We start from the raw sequence: 17,846 nt of genomic DNA, 5'->3' as shown, positions 1-17,846 counted from the left end.
AAGGCAGGTATTTTTCTGTACTTCAGACAATGGTTTAATTTTACTTTCTTTTTCTAACCTGCTTATCATCCAGATCAGTCTTCAAGGTGGCTTAAAGTAACCAAATTAGAATTGGTTAATTAGTTAATTATTAGTTACCATGCATTTCAAAAATTATTACAGAATTAGTTTTAAAATCAAGTTAAAACATAATTTTAGGTAAATACGTTGACATAGTAATATATTTGGAAATATATTTATTCATTTATTTCTTTTACTTGCATCCAGTAATGATAAATAACCATTATTCTTCTCTTTTCTCTCCCCCTTCCCTTCATCATAGGCTGCTATATGGCAAGCACTTAACCACTATGCTTATCGGGATGCTGTGTTTTTGGCAGAGAGACTGTATGCAGAAGGTATGGATCTGCTCTAATATGAAGATTTGCACTATTTGCAAAATTGTTAAAATAGTCTGAAGCCTTTTTTCATCATTAGCCATGAAGTCCTAAATGGTAGTGTAGTCTGATAGATAGTATAGAGGGTATCTGTATACAGCTGACTTGTGGTATTGTCCTAACAGTCAGAAATCATGCTGAGACGAGGAGTAGGCCTCTAGTGTTTATTACTGCTACATAAAACAGAATCCTAACAAACTGAAGAAGCGTGGGAAAAACCCAGACAGATAAACCCCAAAAGTTAAGGGGGTCTGATCTGTGTCTCTTTGAATGGCTTAATTCCTCAGTACTACGCATGCGTTTTCCCCCCTGGATAGAGGCCCCCTCCTGCTCGCCATCAGTACTCATGACAGGTATAGGAGTCCTCTTGTAAGCTTGAAAATACATTTTTAATTGACAGCGTCCTGAGTATATAGTCCATTGAAGGTAAAGGCAATGCTTGTTATTAAAAAAAAAGAAAGTCAAAATTTGGGCTGCTTTGACAGTTCAGCCCTCAGGTGGAAGGAAGTCCTGCTCTATAATCTAGATGCATGAAAATTGGGGAACATTTTAAGTTGTATAAAGTACTTTTGTATGCTGAAGGGTACTTTATTATATTACATTATTTGATATTTACTTATTTTAAAAACAGAGCATGCAAACAGATAAAAAGGATGATGCTAAATAGACATAGGTAAAGATGTTGGCCTCGAAAATGATATCTAGAAAATATTTTCCCTTCTTGCTTCTGGCATTGGTTAATATTAATGTACACTTTTTGGAGCCTTTCCCCACTTCCATCTATTCTCAGCACAAACACTCCCTGGCAGCACTTTTTGTTGTTGTTATTCCTGACCCATGATGCTGTTCATGGATGAGACAGACTTAAGTCATCTTTAGCTGTGCTGGTATTAATGTTTTTCCTCTTATTCTGTCATTGCCCAAAGGTAGCCTCAAGGTATGTAAAATGTGTTAGACTTTGTTGCCCATTAGCTTGGTTATTTATTTTGTATGGCATAGCAGAATGCAAGATCTTTGCATAAAAGTCACAGAAACAATATATTTTTATTTATTTTATTTTATTTTTTATTCAAATTTCTATCACCGCCCATCTCCCTCCGAACAGGGGGACTCTGTTATATATAAAAGTGTATAAAATATAGGACATTGGGGTAATAAATTATTTTTAAAACATGCAGTACAAATGATGAATAAAATTATGAATAAAGTAAGTCATGTATGAGCAGTTATTAAAGTAACTAAGCCTATGGCCGAATATCTCGATTGTTTAGCCATTAGCTCAATATTTCTACATATTTAATCTACACAATCTACATATTTCAGCTGCTGGACCTTACAAGGATTTCCCAGCAAGAAGCAGCAGCATGAATTAGCTTGGTGGGAAGTCAGTTAACTGCTGCACTTTGAAACAAAGGCTGTAGGATAGGGATTGGCAGTGGGAAAAGGCAACTTCATTCTCGTATAGTTTTCTGCAACTTAAAGATGGTGGATAGCACTTCAAGAACAGTGGAGAAAGGCCCTTAACATTAAACAGATTAGGACTGCTTACACTTACAACGGAACTCTGAAAAAATCCTCTTTGAAATCTTCCATGTTTCAGGCAGTAGATTATGGTGCCCCCTAGATACTTGACTAGTGTAGATAGGAGTTAATTCAAAACTTCCGAGTGAAATTGAAACAGGAAACAATGTACTAACAAGCAGGTCCCAGGGAAAGTGAACAGAAAACTGAAGATTTAAAATGACAAATCCAATGTGTAGGAAAATATTCAAAGAGATCTTTTCAGAGTGCTGTCAAGCTATTCTACAGAATATTTGGGACATTGGGGAAGAGATTATTTCTAAAGTGTGTCATCTGGCTGAAGAGGTTATGGAGGAAGATGAAGATTTTGGCAAAGATGGAGATATTCCTGCTGTCAGTGAGATTGAAGTAATGCCAGGCGAAGACTACATTTTGTTGCTGAAGGGGTTAAAGCGACAGTCTAAGCTGCAGATAAGAGTTGTTTTTCTGGGGAAATGTTATGGCTTTATGAGGGATTGTTATGGGAGAGAATATGTTTCATGGGAGTTTTTTTGCTGAGAAGTCTGAGTTTTTAAGGGGGCCATTTGGGCTGTTTGATTTCTGTAAGAAAAATGCCTTATGTGTAATAGGGAGATATGTAAATGCTGTGGTATATTTTGAAAAGGGGTAAAAAAAATAAGAATGTGTAACTGGATCGATAATGAGGCTATTATGGTTTCATTTTTTTTAATGACTTGGATTAAGATTTACTGGACTTTTTTTTAAAGATTTGATTGATTTGTACGATTTATAAGATGTTACAATAATTCTTTGGTTTTTAGGTTTAATAGGTTAAGATTGTTGTAGTATTATTAATTATAAAAGCAGACAATTTATATGTTTTTATAATGTGATTTTTATTATAGTGGACAGAAATATATAGAATAGTGGTAGGAAGGAAATAATTAAATGGATGTTGTCTTAAGGGGGAGGGAAGTTGATTTAAAATATATATATATATATATATACACACACACACACACACACACACACATACATACATACATACATATAGTATATATATATTTTTATACAAGGGGAAGGAGCAATTGTATTAGTGATTTGTGTATGTGCTAATGGAAGGATTTATAGAAATAATGTGATCTTGGTTTGATATAGAGTAAGGGATTGATTATGGAAATTGCTGTATATTCTTGTTGAAAGTCAGAAGTCACCTTTGTATGTAATCTTTAAAATTCTTTTTTCTTGTGCTTCACACTGTTTTAGTTTTCTTTTTTTCTTTTTGTAGTTTTTATCTTTGTTTCAAACTTAATAAAATTCTTATAAAAACATTAAACAGGTTAGAGTACATACATGATTGTTCATAGTACAACCTATTATATTGTTCTCATAAATTGCTGACTTATAGAGAACTTTTTGTGCTTGCCAATAAAATGATTGTAATTGACACTACTATATAAAACAAAAAAGTAAATAAATAGACCATCAGAGTAGTTTGGCATGAAAGTGGCCACAAAGGACTATGCAGCTTAACTGTTTACATCCAGAAGTTCAGGGGAATAGAACTGATACTTTTCCTCTTTCTTCTCTATTTCTTCAGTACATTCAGAAGATGCACTCTTCCTATTGGCAACCTGTTACTATCGCTCAGGAAAAGCTTACAAGGCATACAGGCTCCTTAAAGGACACAGTTGTACTACTCCGCAGTGTAAATATTTGCTTGCCAAGTGCTGCATTGATCTTGGCAAGTAAGTTGTCCCTACATTTGTTAGCATTGTGAAACATTTCTCTTTATAAAATATGTGTCACCGTTCCTTGGCTTTTCAGATGTTGGGTTACTCAGATTATGGAATACATTCACTTTGAGATGTAAGAGGAAAGTATAAAATATACTGAAAGTCTTGTAAAAGAAAAGGTGAAGAAATATAGAAATATTCTCTTAGAACTAGTGTGAAGCAATTTTAAGTGTACAGCTTGCACCTCTAAAATGCTACTTGAGGTGAGCTCTAAATGTTAAGTAGTCTAAGGAGTGGTTCAGATTTTAAGGGCAAAAAGGTGCTTTATAACATGTGAGGTCACTGGTGTAGTACCTGTTGGCAACTCCCTAAACCAGATATGGAGCTGTGGAAGGTAGCAACACATTGCTGAGAAAAAGGAAAACCACTTTAAGCAGTTGCTGACAAATGTTGTGTGAGTGCCTTCACCTGCTCCAGAGCATTGCATAGCCCTAATATTAAGCATTTGAGCACAGAAGAGGTGCAAGGATTATGTTTTGATACCTGTTTATCAGCAAGTTTCTGTTACTACTGATTGAGCTGCTCTTGAAATGAATGTGTCATCAATAGATAAATAGCTTCTTGCTACAGTTTAACTAGGATTGCATAGAGAAGTTGCTCTCTGCAAGTTCAATACAGGACAGAGAGAATATTTATTTAAATGTAAAACAGTATACTCATAACAATTTCATTAGAGAAGATTTGCCTATTCTGTAAATGAGGAATTGCAGCTGAGGACTCCATCTTGTCAATAGGAAAGCTGAGATTTCAACCTTTATCCACCACATTTCTATTGCTATCATTTCACTGTGCCCTTCTGTTTATTTTTCTTAATTTCTGTTTTATTATCTTCAAGCAGACTTGCAGAAGGAGAACAAATCCTGTCTGGTGGAGTGTTTAACAAACAGAAAAGTCATGAGGATATTGTGACAGAGTTTGGAGATTCTGCATGCTTCACACTATCCCTTCTGGGTCATGTGTACTGGTACGGCTTCTCTACTATTTCAGGATAAATTATTGTTCCTCCAGTCTCCGCACCCAATATGGTGAACTTACAAGTGTGTTGTTGTTGTTGTTGTTAGATTTTTATCTTGCCTTTTTTTATGACTTGGATTGTAGATGCACAGTTTTGTTTAGCAAAGAGCAGTATCATTACTTATTAAGTAAGCACCTCTATTTCTATTGTAAAACTTCAGACGTAGGTACTTCCCCCGGAGAAGATCCATTTTTGCAGGAAACATTCAAACTATTTGTCAGTGATCTGATTATATATAAGTAATACAGAAATGTTTCTCTTAGAACTTTATTACTGTTCGGATTTTTCCAAGTTCTGTGGACATGCACTCCTCTCTTACGAACTTTCAGTTCTTCCAAAAACAAGAACTGTTGGCCAAAAACTTTATGTGTAAATTTACATGTGTACAGATGTATACAGAATATATACATTTTCTCTGTCATCTCAAGATGTTTTGATTCTGATAGACAGGAATCCATACATTTTGGTTGATATCCATAATCTGAGGTTAACTTCCAATATGCTTGTCTCCTTACTGACACAGCTGCCATTGTTAAGAAGATTCTCAGAGAATATTCCACATCTCCTAAATTGGGAGAAACTACAGATTTGTTCTTGTTCTGGAATTCAAAAGTTCTAGGAAAATCTTAGAATGCCTCAATCTAGTGCAAATTCAAAGAGTAGCTCCCACTCATCTCATCACTGGCATGTACATTAGTGGATCCCTGTCGACTATCTCATTGTTAGAGTGTTTCTATCCCTCTGATTTCAGTACAAAGCTAAAGAAATACCTTTTTTGTAATTCCCACATTTCCTAAGATACAAAACCTCTTTCAAAAATGTTTTGGACAGTTTTACCAATGTCATTTTACATTCTGTTATAGCCACTTAGCTGACTGTCCTCATGTTTGTTTGTTTGTTTGTTTAGGGCTATACAGTTTGCATAAAGTTTATGTAAGAAATGCAAGTTGCTCAATAAGTAATGTGCAAATTTTTCTATTTCTACTTAATCTTCAACATCTAGCTTACCAACTGCAAGGGAGAATTCTGATGTTATTTATATAGTCTGTGGAAAATGGATGGTTCTTCTTGTTTTTCCACTGAAATCTTTTTCCTCTCTGTTGTCTGTCTTCTCTTTTTCATTAATAGTAAGACAGATCGGCTTGCCAAAGGATCTGAATGTTACCAAAAGAGCCTTAGTTTAAATCCCTTCCTTTGGTCCCCCTTTGAATCACTATGTGAAATAGGTAGGTTTTGTTCAATTACTTCTTCAGATTTTTCATTATCTCAGTATTAATTATTCTGATTAGAAATGGGAGACAGAGAGAGAATGTCATGTCTCCTGTTATGAACTGAAAAAATTGCAAATGTTTACAAATATTTTTCTTTGAGATTTGTCTTACTTGAAACTAGGATTGAACAGAAATGGGACTAATTGTTGTGGATGCTTTCCTTCATCTTCTGTAGAGCTCACTCAATTGTTTTTTATTAATATGATCCATGCTGGCTTGTATAATTTTTAATTCTAGATGCCAAGCTGTCACTTTCAAAGTTTATTTTCAGGACTGAAGATGGTCACAGGAGCTAAATATGTTTTGACTTAGAATCTTATTGTATCCTGTTTCAGAGAGATAATATATAAAAAAAGAACAAGATCTATAACTTGGACATAACACAAATGTAATATATTCTAAAAAAGGGATGACAACTTTTTGGAGACCGAGAACCCATTTTGCATGCCAAGCGCTGCACTAAGAGAAGGGGAGGGGGCATGATCATGCATAGGCATGGGCAGGAAAAAAAACTAAAACTTCTTTTGAATAACAGGAGGAAAAAAAATACAGCTAGGGCAAAGGCCAAAATAGTAAGAAAACAAAAAGCCTTTGATTGTTATGACAATTTGCAGCAGCAAACTACAGCTCAAAATTTTGGTAAGGAGCAGGCTTCCTGGGTCTCATATGGGCATAATGCTTTCCTAGTATTAGAATTTTACCAGGGTGATGGTTTTAAAAATTAATGCTATATTCCAGATTCAGAGCTGTGTTCTTAACAAGTCTTCAACTCCATTGATCGCTTTCCAGAACCAGAGTTTCATAAATAAATGTGCAGTAGCATTTGTTTCAGGCAACAAATTCAAAAGTGGTAGTGCCATAGATAAAATATAAGTGCCAAGTCAGAAATACAGATTTAGAGTTTGGAGTTAAGCCAAAGCTCAGTGCTTGATGCTTCCATTTTTGTTGCTCTGTATTCCATGTATGTATATGTGCATGTTTTAAACTTGCTACTGTTCCATCATTTGCTTGCTGCCATATAAGTCCTAGGTTTTGCTTTCCCATTATCTTGGAACTGACTAGCGGTAGAATCAGTGGTTTGACTAGCTATGCTGCCTCAGCATGCCTGTCTTCTGAAAGTTCCTGGTTCATATATCTACATTTATGTATGCTAAGGATTTTTATTTATTTTTTTTGCTTTGTAATGTCAGACAAGAGTTGTGTAACTGGGCTCGCTCACTCACATTGTACTTCAGTATAAATAAATGGGGTTCATGACTGAATGTGAAGCAACCGTATCTTATTTATTGATAAATTCCATTGCTAATATTATAAGGTTATGGGGAGAAAAGGAAATAGTAAAAGTCCTCCCCACTCCCTTTCTTCAAGAAACTCTCCTCCATCTTGAGCTTGTGATGTTGGGTTTTAACTGTGTCAGAAACTTCACTTTTAGGCTTTCCCAGGCTATAGGTATGATTGTGATGTTATTTTGATTAAATACATAGCAAGAGCTGTCACACTACGCCCAGCCCCCGGCCCCCAAATTGTCCATTATTACTAATCGTTTTAGCTAAATGTCTTTGCTTGGAGCTAGTAAATTTTACAGTATTTGATCCTAGCCATAGGATTACAATAAACTACTCCTGGAGGCATCATTTAAAGATTTCTGTTTGAGAAAGGAAAAATAAGTAGGTGTGTGATTAGAATAGAACTTTTTAAAATAATGGCTTACTATTCAGTGAAGGGAATGGTTCTGCAGTTTGTGACAGTGAATGGATCCATTGGATGTTTCCAAAGATGGAAAGGAGTTTTTTGTTTGCTTGTTTGTTTTGCTGATTTCCATCTCTTTCAGTAGCATCTAATGCTATATCCCTACTTATATGGACTTACAGTTTTTGGAACTGCGTAATTCTGAGTCGAACTCAAATGCTATAAATGTTGTTTAGTGTTTTTATTTATAGACTAATCTGATAGCATGTCATAACGTTACTTATTATTATATCTGTAGTCATTTGATGCTTACTATTGGAGACAGATTAGTCCAAGCTACCTACAAGAGCATTTCCTTTGATTGGAATATAGCTGTCCTGTTTGAGCACACTGGGAAGTATGTTTTTGGTTTTTTCTCAGTAAGAGTTTTCAGGTTGAAAACTTGAAGGCAGACCATCTTGGTGGAAGCTCCATTCCCTCGTGATATGGATATTTCCTACCCCCAGAAATCCAGATATCCCCCCATACTGCTGACTATTCAGAAAGTTTCCAAAACTTTTGCAGGGTATTTGGGGGGCGGGTGATCTAACAAGTGCACTGCTGATTTTAACTCTGCTTTATCTTAATTCTAGTTGCATTTTCTTTTTTTTCTGTTAGCTTAATTTTATTATAACTTAGTTTTTTCTTCTATATGTTATATTGCTGATAGCATATGTTTTAAGTTATTGTTAGCTATATTATTATTTGCTATCTATCTATTATTTAAATGGGCAGAATGCAAATCCTGCAAATAAATACGTAAGTGATATAACTACCACTGATCAGGCATCAGAGATTGTGTTGAAAAAATGTGTCACCTGTTGCTGTATTGGATAGGTATGGCAGAAGTTAAGCAATCTGGTGCTCTCAAGAAGTTTTGCATTGTAGTTCTCATCTGCAAGAATGCACAAAAGTAATATGAGTTATAGTCCAAAACATCTGATTGGTGCCATATTGCCTACTCCTGTTTTAAACTATTGATTGTCAATAATGCTTTATAGCAATAAATTTTACATAACCATTCCATGCTATGGGGTTAAGTAAGATCGGTCTAAAACATTCCCTTTTTCTTTTTTGTGTCTTCCCCTGCCCCCCAAATCACTTTCATCTTCATTGTAGGTGAGAAGCCAGACCCTGACCAAACATTCAAGTTAACTTCTATACAGAACTTCAGCAGCTGCTTGCCTAACACATGCACAACAGTGGTGTCTAATCACAGCATAATCCACAGACAGCCAGAAACAGTCCTTATGGAAACTCCACAAGACACACTTGTATGTTTTTACCAACAATACTTAATTACCATCAGCTGTACAGCTTATAGTGTGCATGTTCTTTAGAAAAAATTGTGTACTGCCTTTAAGAAATGGTTTTCTATTTCAGGAATTAAACAGACTCAACCTGGAGTCCTCCAACTCTAAATATTCCTCCAACACAGATTCCTCCATATCCTATATCGACTCGGCTGTAATTTCACCAGATGCTGTATCTCTTGGATCAGGAACTGCCTTCTTAACAAAACAGGCTCAAAACAAACCAAAAACTGGCCGGAGTCTTCTAGGTGGACCAGCTGCTCTGAGTCCTTTAACACCAAGGTAAGGAATTTGAAAATTGTTCTTCCATTCTCTCCTAGGAAGCACTGTTAGAAGAAAAACAATAGAAACCTGGGGTGCTGTATACTCTACTAAATATAGAGTGGCATATGCTTCTACAGTAGAGAACGTACTGCATGAGATGCATAAAAGCATATGCAGGTGTGTTGGGGGGACCCTAATATTTTAGATTATGAAATGTAAGAGATCCAGTAGGTTTCTTTGTGTGTAAAATTAAAATGTGCACAAGAACAGTATCCATTTGCAATAGCAGTAAATTGATTAAATGATCTTACATTTGATATGTACATCTCTTGCTCAGTATGGATGATGAATGCATGGATCCAATTAAGACCTGAACGAATAGGATCAAATTTGCTAATAAAATGACTTCCTCTTGGAGTTTCCCTTTGAGTCTTGGGAGCTGAAGCAGTAGAATATGTAGAGAGTTGTGAAATACACTTAAGTTGCTTTCTGAATATTGTCATTTTAAAGTCAGTTTTGTTATGGTTATTGTTCTGCCTTCTTCATAGGACAAACAGATCATTGTCTGCAAATAACCTGTATGAATGTATTCATAGATCTGCTAATGTGGGCTCTAGTACACAAAAATACATGATTGGGTCACAATAGCAGTGTGACCCAATTCAAACTTACCCAGGCGTACCCCCTCCCCCCCCCAGGGTTCACTTGAGTTTGCCTAAACCTGTTAACTAAAAGCTAATTTTCTGGAATATATTTTAAAAATTAGGTTTGTGGGCATTTAGAAGGGCTCTTTGACAATTCTGGAACAGTACATAAAGTGTGGGTGTTCAACTGAACGGGAAAGGCTTATATTCTTACACGTGCCCTTATGAATTTTATGAAAGGGAGTTTATACAAGTTCTTTTGACTTAACCTAGGGTGGGCAGACTTTAGGTTTGCTGGATTTACTTAGATTTTTTTTAAAATTGTAACCTCAAATCCACCAACCAGAAGAATATGGAAAAAATATACTCTTATGATTAACAAACAGAAAGCTTCTGAGCATATTCTAAGCCTTCACATTTGTTTTCAGAACCAGAGCTGAATTGAACACATAACCCATTCCTGATTCCCCCAAGCTTTCTTCATTTCAGCAACCTAATTTAGGTGGGAAAATATTTTTGTTGTTGCTGTGGTTAAATGTGGAAATCAGAAACTCTAGCTGACCAGCTTCATAATCACCCAGAGACTACTTGTAGATTCTGATCTTGCTTTTGCCCCTAGTTAATTTACTTCATATGATTGTTTTGACAATAAATGGCAATAAATTAGCTATTAGTTTATCTGAATTCTGTTCTTAAACTGAGGGACTGGAATAATGTTCATTTCTTAAATTTCATTTCATAAGCATTGTTGTATTCCTACAATGCAGTATTCTGTAGCCTGAAATGATTAATCCAAATATGAAAAAATGTATGTTCCCCTTTTGATATTGACAAACAAAAATATTTGCTAATTCCTATTTTTGGACATGCTATCATCTTACTGTTACATTTTTAATTTTACTTGCATATATAACTTGAAGTTTGTAAATTCTTTTTCTTAAAAAAAAGACTCTGCACAGTGCATATACAAGCCTCAGACCTGCAAGTTTCACTTATTTTCAAAAATGCTCTCTTTTCCTGCCTCCTCTTTCTTTAGGAACATATATATTTTGAAATGCTCTTGTATGTTTCCTCAGCTTTGGAATATTGCCATTAGAAACCCCTAGCCCCGGAGATGGATCTTATTTACAAAACTGCACAAACTCTTCTTCCGTAATTGATGTGCCACCTCCAGGAGTCCCTTCCAAGAAGGTATCTTGTGCTGAAGGGTGTGCATATGAGATTGAACTCAAGGAAATGTAAAATTCTGGTTAATTGTTCCTTGCAAGAAAAAAAGTGTTGTCAAAGCCACTTAGTGATACTTAGTTTCTGTGTATTTCCCCTCCATTACTTTCCCAGTAAAATATAATATCAGAGAGGAAAAAAATTGCAGATCTTTACAAATGATAGAACCAATGCAAACTTTTCTGTTTACACTGCTTTTTTTTAATGCTAGCTCATAAAAGGAATGAAATTCAGAGCAAGTATTCAAAACTTGGTAGAGAAAACCACTTACTATATGGTAGAATCAATATGAAAACCAAAGCTCTTTTGTCTGGTCTTTATTCCTACTCCATAAAATGGGTGCTTCTACCTTATATAGACTGGTGAAGTTAATAACAGTTGAAATAAGCTTCACTCTGGTTTCACAGCTGTAAAGATGGCCTCTATAAGTTCAAGGTAGTCAGCAAGTAATACTTTTTCTAATAAAATAGATTAACAAAAATAGATTATTCTGTTTTAGAAGCTTGTAATCCATCTCATAGTTATCCACTAAGGATACTTACTGAAACTGACAGTATGCAGGATTGAGCCTGGTTGCCCTTTTCTTGTGAGTGCACTGCAAAATTCAGTTATCTGTCACTGCTGTGCCATTCTTATAGGCCTAAAAGAGGAAAAGAATATTTCTAACAGTGGGATGGTTGCCAAAACCAATGGGTTTTTTTGTGGTGTTATCCATGCAATAAAATGTGTGCCATTTTCTACTTAACGTTCTATAAATCACAGCCTGCAATTGCTACAAATATAATGCACAATTAACATGATATATTTTTGTGTAGACTGTCACCAGGATAAATCAAGCTGGAACAAAGTCAGTCTTCTCACAAAGTGGTAATAGCCGGGAAGTAACACCAATCCTTGTTGCACAGACCCAAAGTTCAGGCCCACAGACAAGGTATGCAGTGTTTCCCTGGCCTGGTGTATAATTTTCCTTCCTGTTCCCAGGTATATGGTTTTCCTTTCTAGGCTGCTTCTGCTGTTGTCATGTTTCCTATATTTCTGGTTGGGAAACATAATTGAAACCCTAACCCCATAAATTATGTTAAGAAGTTTGATTTTTCTCTCCAGTACAACTCCTCAGGTATTGAGCCCAACCATTGCTGCTCCCCCTAATGTGCTGCCTCGAAGAAGTTCACGCTTGTTCTCCAGTGATAGTTCTACAACCAAGGTAAATGGGAATTCTGCACAGTTTATAGCTGATTTTTGGGTGCACTAAGCTCTCATCCATTAATATTTTCCAGGAAATTCAAAGCCTGAATGGGCAGCAGCAGAAATATTTAATGGGACTACAAATGTAACTAAAACAGGACAAACACCTTCATGATGGTATCAACTTTTTCTGAGCAGAATTCATTTCAAGTATGCCCTAGGCCAGTATTTCTCAATCTCAGCAATTTAGATGTGTGGACTTCAACTCCCAGAATTCTCTGGCTGGGGAATTCTGGGAGTTGAAAGCCACACATCTTACAGTTGCTGAAATTGAGAAGCATTGCCTTAGGCTGTGAAAACTTATGTCACAACAAATTAATAATCCTTGTTTTTGCTGAAAAACATTATTTTTTCCCCATTACAAATGTTTCAAATGATAGTGTTACAGATTATGCTTCACTTCAGATGTAGAGAAGTGCCTTAAGTAAAAAAAAGTACATTTGCACATGTTTAAGACAACTTTTTTTATTTAAACTTATTTAAGAGCTATCATCCTTTCAAAGCATCTTTCATATTGAAATCACCAGTAAAAATAATGTCAAAATCCATTAAATCAACAATGTAATATAGTAAAGCAATGTAGTTGCAAACATTCTGAAGATACTTTTTCCAGTACTGTTATGCCTTCCTCTTTTGAGCCATCCACCTTCCTCACACCAGTGTAACCACTCAGTACATATTAAATGGTAATTGTTAGTGTACGGTAGAACACATCTGGTTCAGCTTTCTTGAGTGGAGCCAGGAGTATAGTATTAGAAACTGGGTGGAAAGATGTCACTGGCATCTTCTATTCTTTAGGCCTAGTTAATACTGCTATAGAAAGTGGTCATGTGCATTCTGGTGTCTCTTATTCCATTATATGTGTTGTATAAAATCACATATTAGTCCAAAGACATACCTAAAATGTGACAGATTTTCCTAAACCTTTGCATTTCTATTATGTACTAGATAACCTGTGACCCATTGGGTCATCATTTCAGAGATACTTCCTTACCTAAACAGAAAATAGAATCACCATGGGCAGGAAAAACAGCAGTGGAAGTGGGAGCAACTTCCAACTTCCTGCTGGCTTCCTCACTGAATTTCCTTGTGGGAAGTTGGCAGGGAGTGTCGGAAACATTCCCTCCCTCCCTCCCTCCCTCCCTTACACAGGAAATGTGTGTGAGGGTACAGTGTAGGTCAGGGAGGATGCATGGGGGTGTGTACCAGATTGGGAAGGGGGTGCCACTGTGTGCGAGAGGTGGTGTGCGGATCAGGGAGGGCACAAAGGGGTGTGGCATGGGTCAGGAAGGGTGCGTGGGGGGGTGTGAGTGGCTGGTGCAAGCGCAGAGGGACTGGGGAGGTTGCACAGGTGGGGAAGATTTACCCAAGCAACTTGCAACCTTCCCTGCCAGCTTCACTGACTTTCTTCCCACAAGACTTTGCTTGTGGGAAGCTGGCAGGGAACATTGGAAATGACAATCACATGATTGCAGCTGACTGCGGCTGTGTGGCGACACTGAAGCAGCAGCACGGCAGCACTGAAGCAGCCACAACTTTGCCAAATTTCACTCCCATGAGAGTAATGGGTCCTGGCGTTCTGTAAGTTAGCCCATTTGAGGTACCTTGCTTCAAAAACTGTTGCCCTGTGATACACCGTTTTGCACAACTGAAGGTTATAAACAGACAAACAGACACAAGAGTTTTAGTAGTATATAGATGAGTTTTTGGCTACTATCATGCTGGAACACCACAGTCAGAGAATTGGTAAGTAATGGGGAGGCAGGTCATTGATGAGCTGAAAAGCATTTTTATGATGGGGAAATGGAACATTTTATTCCTTCCAATTTTGTGATTCTAATTCCATCAAAAATCACAAAGCTTTGGGAAAAATTAATCAGGCAAAAGTCAAAGTGAGTGGAGTTAACAGGATAACATAGTGCACATTTCAGTACCATGCCACGTGAAATTAAATGAAAGGACATGTGGAATTGGGCTGAGGGCGGTAGGTTCTCCATCCAAACCTTCACAGAGTTCTTCTAAATTTCTACCCTTGAATGGTATGCTTTGCTGTTTGGCTACAGGGTAAGATTTTTTAAAATGTTTGTTCTTCTTTCATAGGAGAATAGTAAAAAGTTAAAAATGAAGTTTCCACCAAAAATTGCAAACCGAAAGACAAAATGTAAAACCAGTAAGGGAGGGATCACGCAGCCAAACATAAATGACAGTTTGGAAATCACCAAACTTGACTCGTCCATCATTTCAGAAGGAAAGATTACCTCGGTAACACCACAAATCCAGGCATTCACGTTACAGAAAGCAGCAGCAGGTGCGTAGAACGTTTCTGAGAATTCCTTCAGGGTAGTTAGCTTATGCCAACCCAAATGGCAGTGGTAGTATATAATTCAGAAGCAAGAAAGATATAGAAGATCCCTGTTGGAATCAAGTTAAAATAGACAATGCCAGTGCCTCTAAAATACTTGTTCTTTCTAATCAAGTTGCCATGATGTTCAACAGATTCTCCCATGGAAAGAGAATTCAGCAGTAGTGGGCACTAATCAGGAATGTTTCCAGATATGTGGTATCATCCAGAGGATATTTGTGTGTAATAATGAAGTTGTATCTCAAAGTTTGAATTGGAACCAGATCTCTTGAGTCTTACTCGGCACCTTATTCAGTGGAAAAACACAGTGGCGCTCTGTTCACTCAAACTGTTGGGAGTCTCATCTAGGGTTCTTGAGCGTATGTGCCATAACTATCACCAGTAGGGCACAGCTGGTTTTAGGCAAGTATTTCTCGATCTCCTTGTCTTCCTGTGCATTTATGGTATTTTTTTCCTAGAAGGTTTGATGACCCTTCTTCGTGATATGGGGAAAGGATATTTAGCCTTGTGTTCCTACAACTGTAAAGAAGCCATTCATATACTGAGTCATTTGCCTTCTCACCACTATAACACAGGCTGGGTGTTATGCCATATTGGAAGAGCTTACTTTGAACTTGCAGAATATATGCAGGTAAATAGGTCATAGAATGATTTTTATTTTGTGGGGGATACTATGTATTTGTACTGCAGTGAATTGTACAAAGTTGACCCCAAAACATAAATTGAAGACTAGGCAAACTTCTTTTGCTCTGTCACCTTTTAACAATCCTAATGAAAGGTTCTAGGCTTGAAGGACCTCTAGATATATTGACCCCATCATATACACACACTGCAGTTCTAATGCAGCATCAGTGCTCTTCAAAACAGGGCTGGACAGCAGGCTCTCTAATTGTTACTAACTGCCCACCATTTCCAATATCCCACAAGTTCCCAAGGCATTTACCAAAATATCACTTGTGTGGTATTGGGGGGAAAAAAATTAAATGGCTACTTGTAGGTGCTGCTGCTTTAGGCTGCTGTTACTGGCCTTATGTGTATTTCATTCCCTACCATGCTCTGTTTCCAGGGTACCTTGTGAATTCCTTTTAGATGCTCTCAATGTGCACTCTAAACAGGTCACCAAATGCAGAAACAATTTCTAGTTAGATGGTTCTGTATAAGAAGGGAAAAATGGATACTGTCTCAATATTTTTGTTGAAGAAAAATTGCTCTCCCTACTGTAAATAATTAGCCATGTGAACATATATGAGATTAAGAATGGTTATTACTCAGCATTCATGTAACAAATGGCATCCACAGAACTCTGCAGAACCCCATTCCATGTAGAAAAAAAAATGTTTTTGTGGGTGAATGCATCTTACTTTCCTTAAAGTGAAACATTGAGTTTATTAAGCAAATTATGTCCTTGCATCAAAACCATAGGCTTCATATAAAGGTATATACCTAAATTTACCCATGTTATGTTAAAAACTGATCATGTAGAAGAATCGTGTTGTTTAAATATCATTTGTTCATTACTGTCATAGGCTGAGAGGATATTCTCTGAAGTAAGAAGGATTGAAAACTACAGAGTAGAAGGCATGGAAATCTATTCAACCACACTGTGGCATCTGCAGAAAGATGTAGCTCTTTCAGTTCTTTCAAAAGACTTAACTGATATGGATAAAAATTCACCAGAGGTATCATTTCTGGCTATTTTGAGGCAGGCATTTTTTTTTTTACTACAATTTAGCCTCTGATTCTTTCCTTGGATTTCAAGTGAACAAATCTGAAGTTAAAATTTATTTTACTCTGCGAACTCTTTCTTATGTGAGCAGGCACTTAAACAGTAACATCCACATTTTTTATATTTTCTTCTCCCTCTTACTATACTACCTAAAAGTAGAAAGAGGGGGAGCATAGTTTTGTGATATGTCTTTTACTTTTTCTTTCTTCCAGGCATGGTGTGCTGCAGGAAATTGCTTCAGTTTGCAAAGGGAACATGACATTGCTATCAAGTTCTTCCAGAGAGCTATTCAAGTTGATCCAAATTATGCTTATGCCTATACTCTCCTGGGGCATGAATTTGTGCTGACAGAGGAACTTGAGAGAGCGTTATCCTGCTTTAGGAATGCAATCAGAATGAATCCAAGGCACTACAATGCCTGGTAAAAAATATTTTTGATTAGTGAAAATGTTGAAGGCTGGGAATAGATGTATCCTTCAAAGTATTTGACAATCTCATTTCCATCCTTAGTATAACTTAGTTCTGGAGTACAAAAAGGATTTATTTAGAATTGTTTCTTTTTTCTCTCTCTAGTTTTCTGTCTATAATTTCAGTCCAGTTCTCATAGCTGTGCAGCAGCATACTTGTCTATTATTATTATTATTAAGGTTGGTCGCACAGTTAGCCAGATGTTTAGACTGGATTTGGCATTTTTGTCCACCTATTGAGCCCTTCCCAAGGACCTGGGATAGGCAGATGTCATTGTTTATAATATTTGTACACCTGATGACATGGAGATTGCTTGGACTGGTATGTTCCACCACTTGTCTAACTTGACTTGTCACATCCAGTCAGAAGATGATTACAGACACCTTCAGAGAGGACAAGGTGTTCTTTTTATTTAAAGGAGGCATTTAGGACTTTATAGGTTACTCTTTATAATTTCCCATGCTTGTGCAAAGTGATTGAGACAGTGCTGGCTTCTCAGAGGTAGGTAGTACTAGAGGACGCAAATTATCCTGACCCATTTGAAATTAACTTCAGGGTGGGTTACATAGTTGAGACTAGCCTAATGGATAGTTTGAGGGAGATTGATTGAGCATGACTGTTGGTATTTCTTGGCCTCTCAGCAGCTTTCAATACCACCAATCAGCCATGGTATTCTGGATTGTCTGGGAGATTTAGGAATAGGAGACAATCTTTTATAGTGGCTTCATTCTGTTTTACTAAGAAATTTCAAATGGGTCCACTTGGAACAGTTGAGCCTTAAAATGAGAGCTATTATATAATGTCTTTTAGGGCTCCATTCTCTCTCCAGTGC

The 17,846-nt window shown here is 36.8% G+C and overlaps 1 protein-coding gene across 4 annotated transcripts in view; it reads left to right on the top strand.

Moving 5' to 3' along the window:
- The window catches only part of CDC27 (cell division cycle 27), a 34,976-nt gene that overhangs the window by 8,615 nt on the left and 8,515 nt on the right, over window positions 1–17,846 (top strand). Inside the window, exons 2-14 of one of the 4 annotated variants that reach the window (XM_063300626.1) lie at window positions 323–398; window positions 3,559–3,706; window positions 4,593–4,718; window positions 5,898–5,995; window positions 8,888–9,042; window positions 9,152–9,363; window positions 11,066–11,180; window positions 12,029–12,144; window positions 12,318–12,417; window positions 14,559–14,766; window positions 15,282–15,451; window positions 16,347–16,499; window positions 16,759–16,967. In XM_063300626.1, the coding sequence (XP_063156696.1) occupies window positions 323–398; window positions 3,559–3,706; window positions 4,593–4,718; window positions 5,898–5,995; window positions 8,888–9,042; window positions 9,152–9,363; window positions 11,066–11,180; window positions 12,029–12,144; window positions 12,318–12,417; window positions 14,559–14,766; window positions 15,282–15,451; window positions 16,347–16,499; window positions 16,759–16,967 (1,886 nt within the window). Of the gene's footprint in view, window positions 1–322; window positions 399–3,558; window positions 3,707–4,589; window positions 4,719–5,897; window positions 5,996–8,887; window positions 9,043–9,151; window positions 9,364–11,065; window positions 11,181–12,028; window positions 12,145–12,317; window positions 12,418–14,558; window positions 14,767–15,278; window positions 15,452–16,346; window positions 16,500–16,758; window positions 16,968–17,846 lie in introns of all 4 variants that reach the window. The other 3 variants (XM_063300624.1, XM_063300625.1, XM_063300622.1) reach the window with 3 other exon arrangements.

Source organism: Candoia aspera, chromosome 4, assembly GCF_035149785.1.
Source record: "Candoia aspera isolate rCanAsp1 chromosome 4, rCanAsp1.hap2, whole genome shotgun sequence".
NCBI classification, from domain to species: domain Eukaryota; kingdom Metazoa; phylum Chordata; class Lepidosauria; order Squamata; family Boidae; genus Candoia; species Candoia aspera.
Note: the sequence above shows the minus strand (reverse complement) of the source record. Positions and strands in the feature narration are given on the sequence as shown.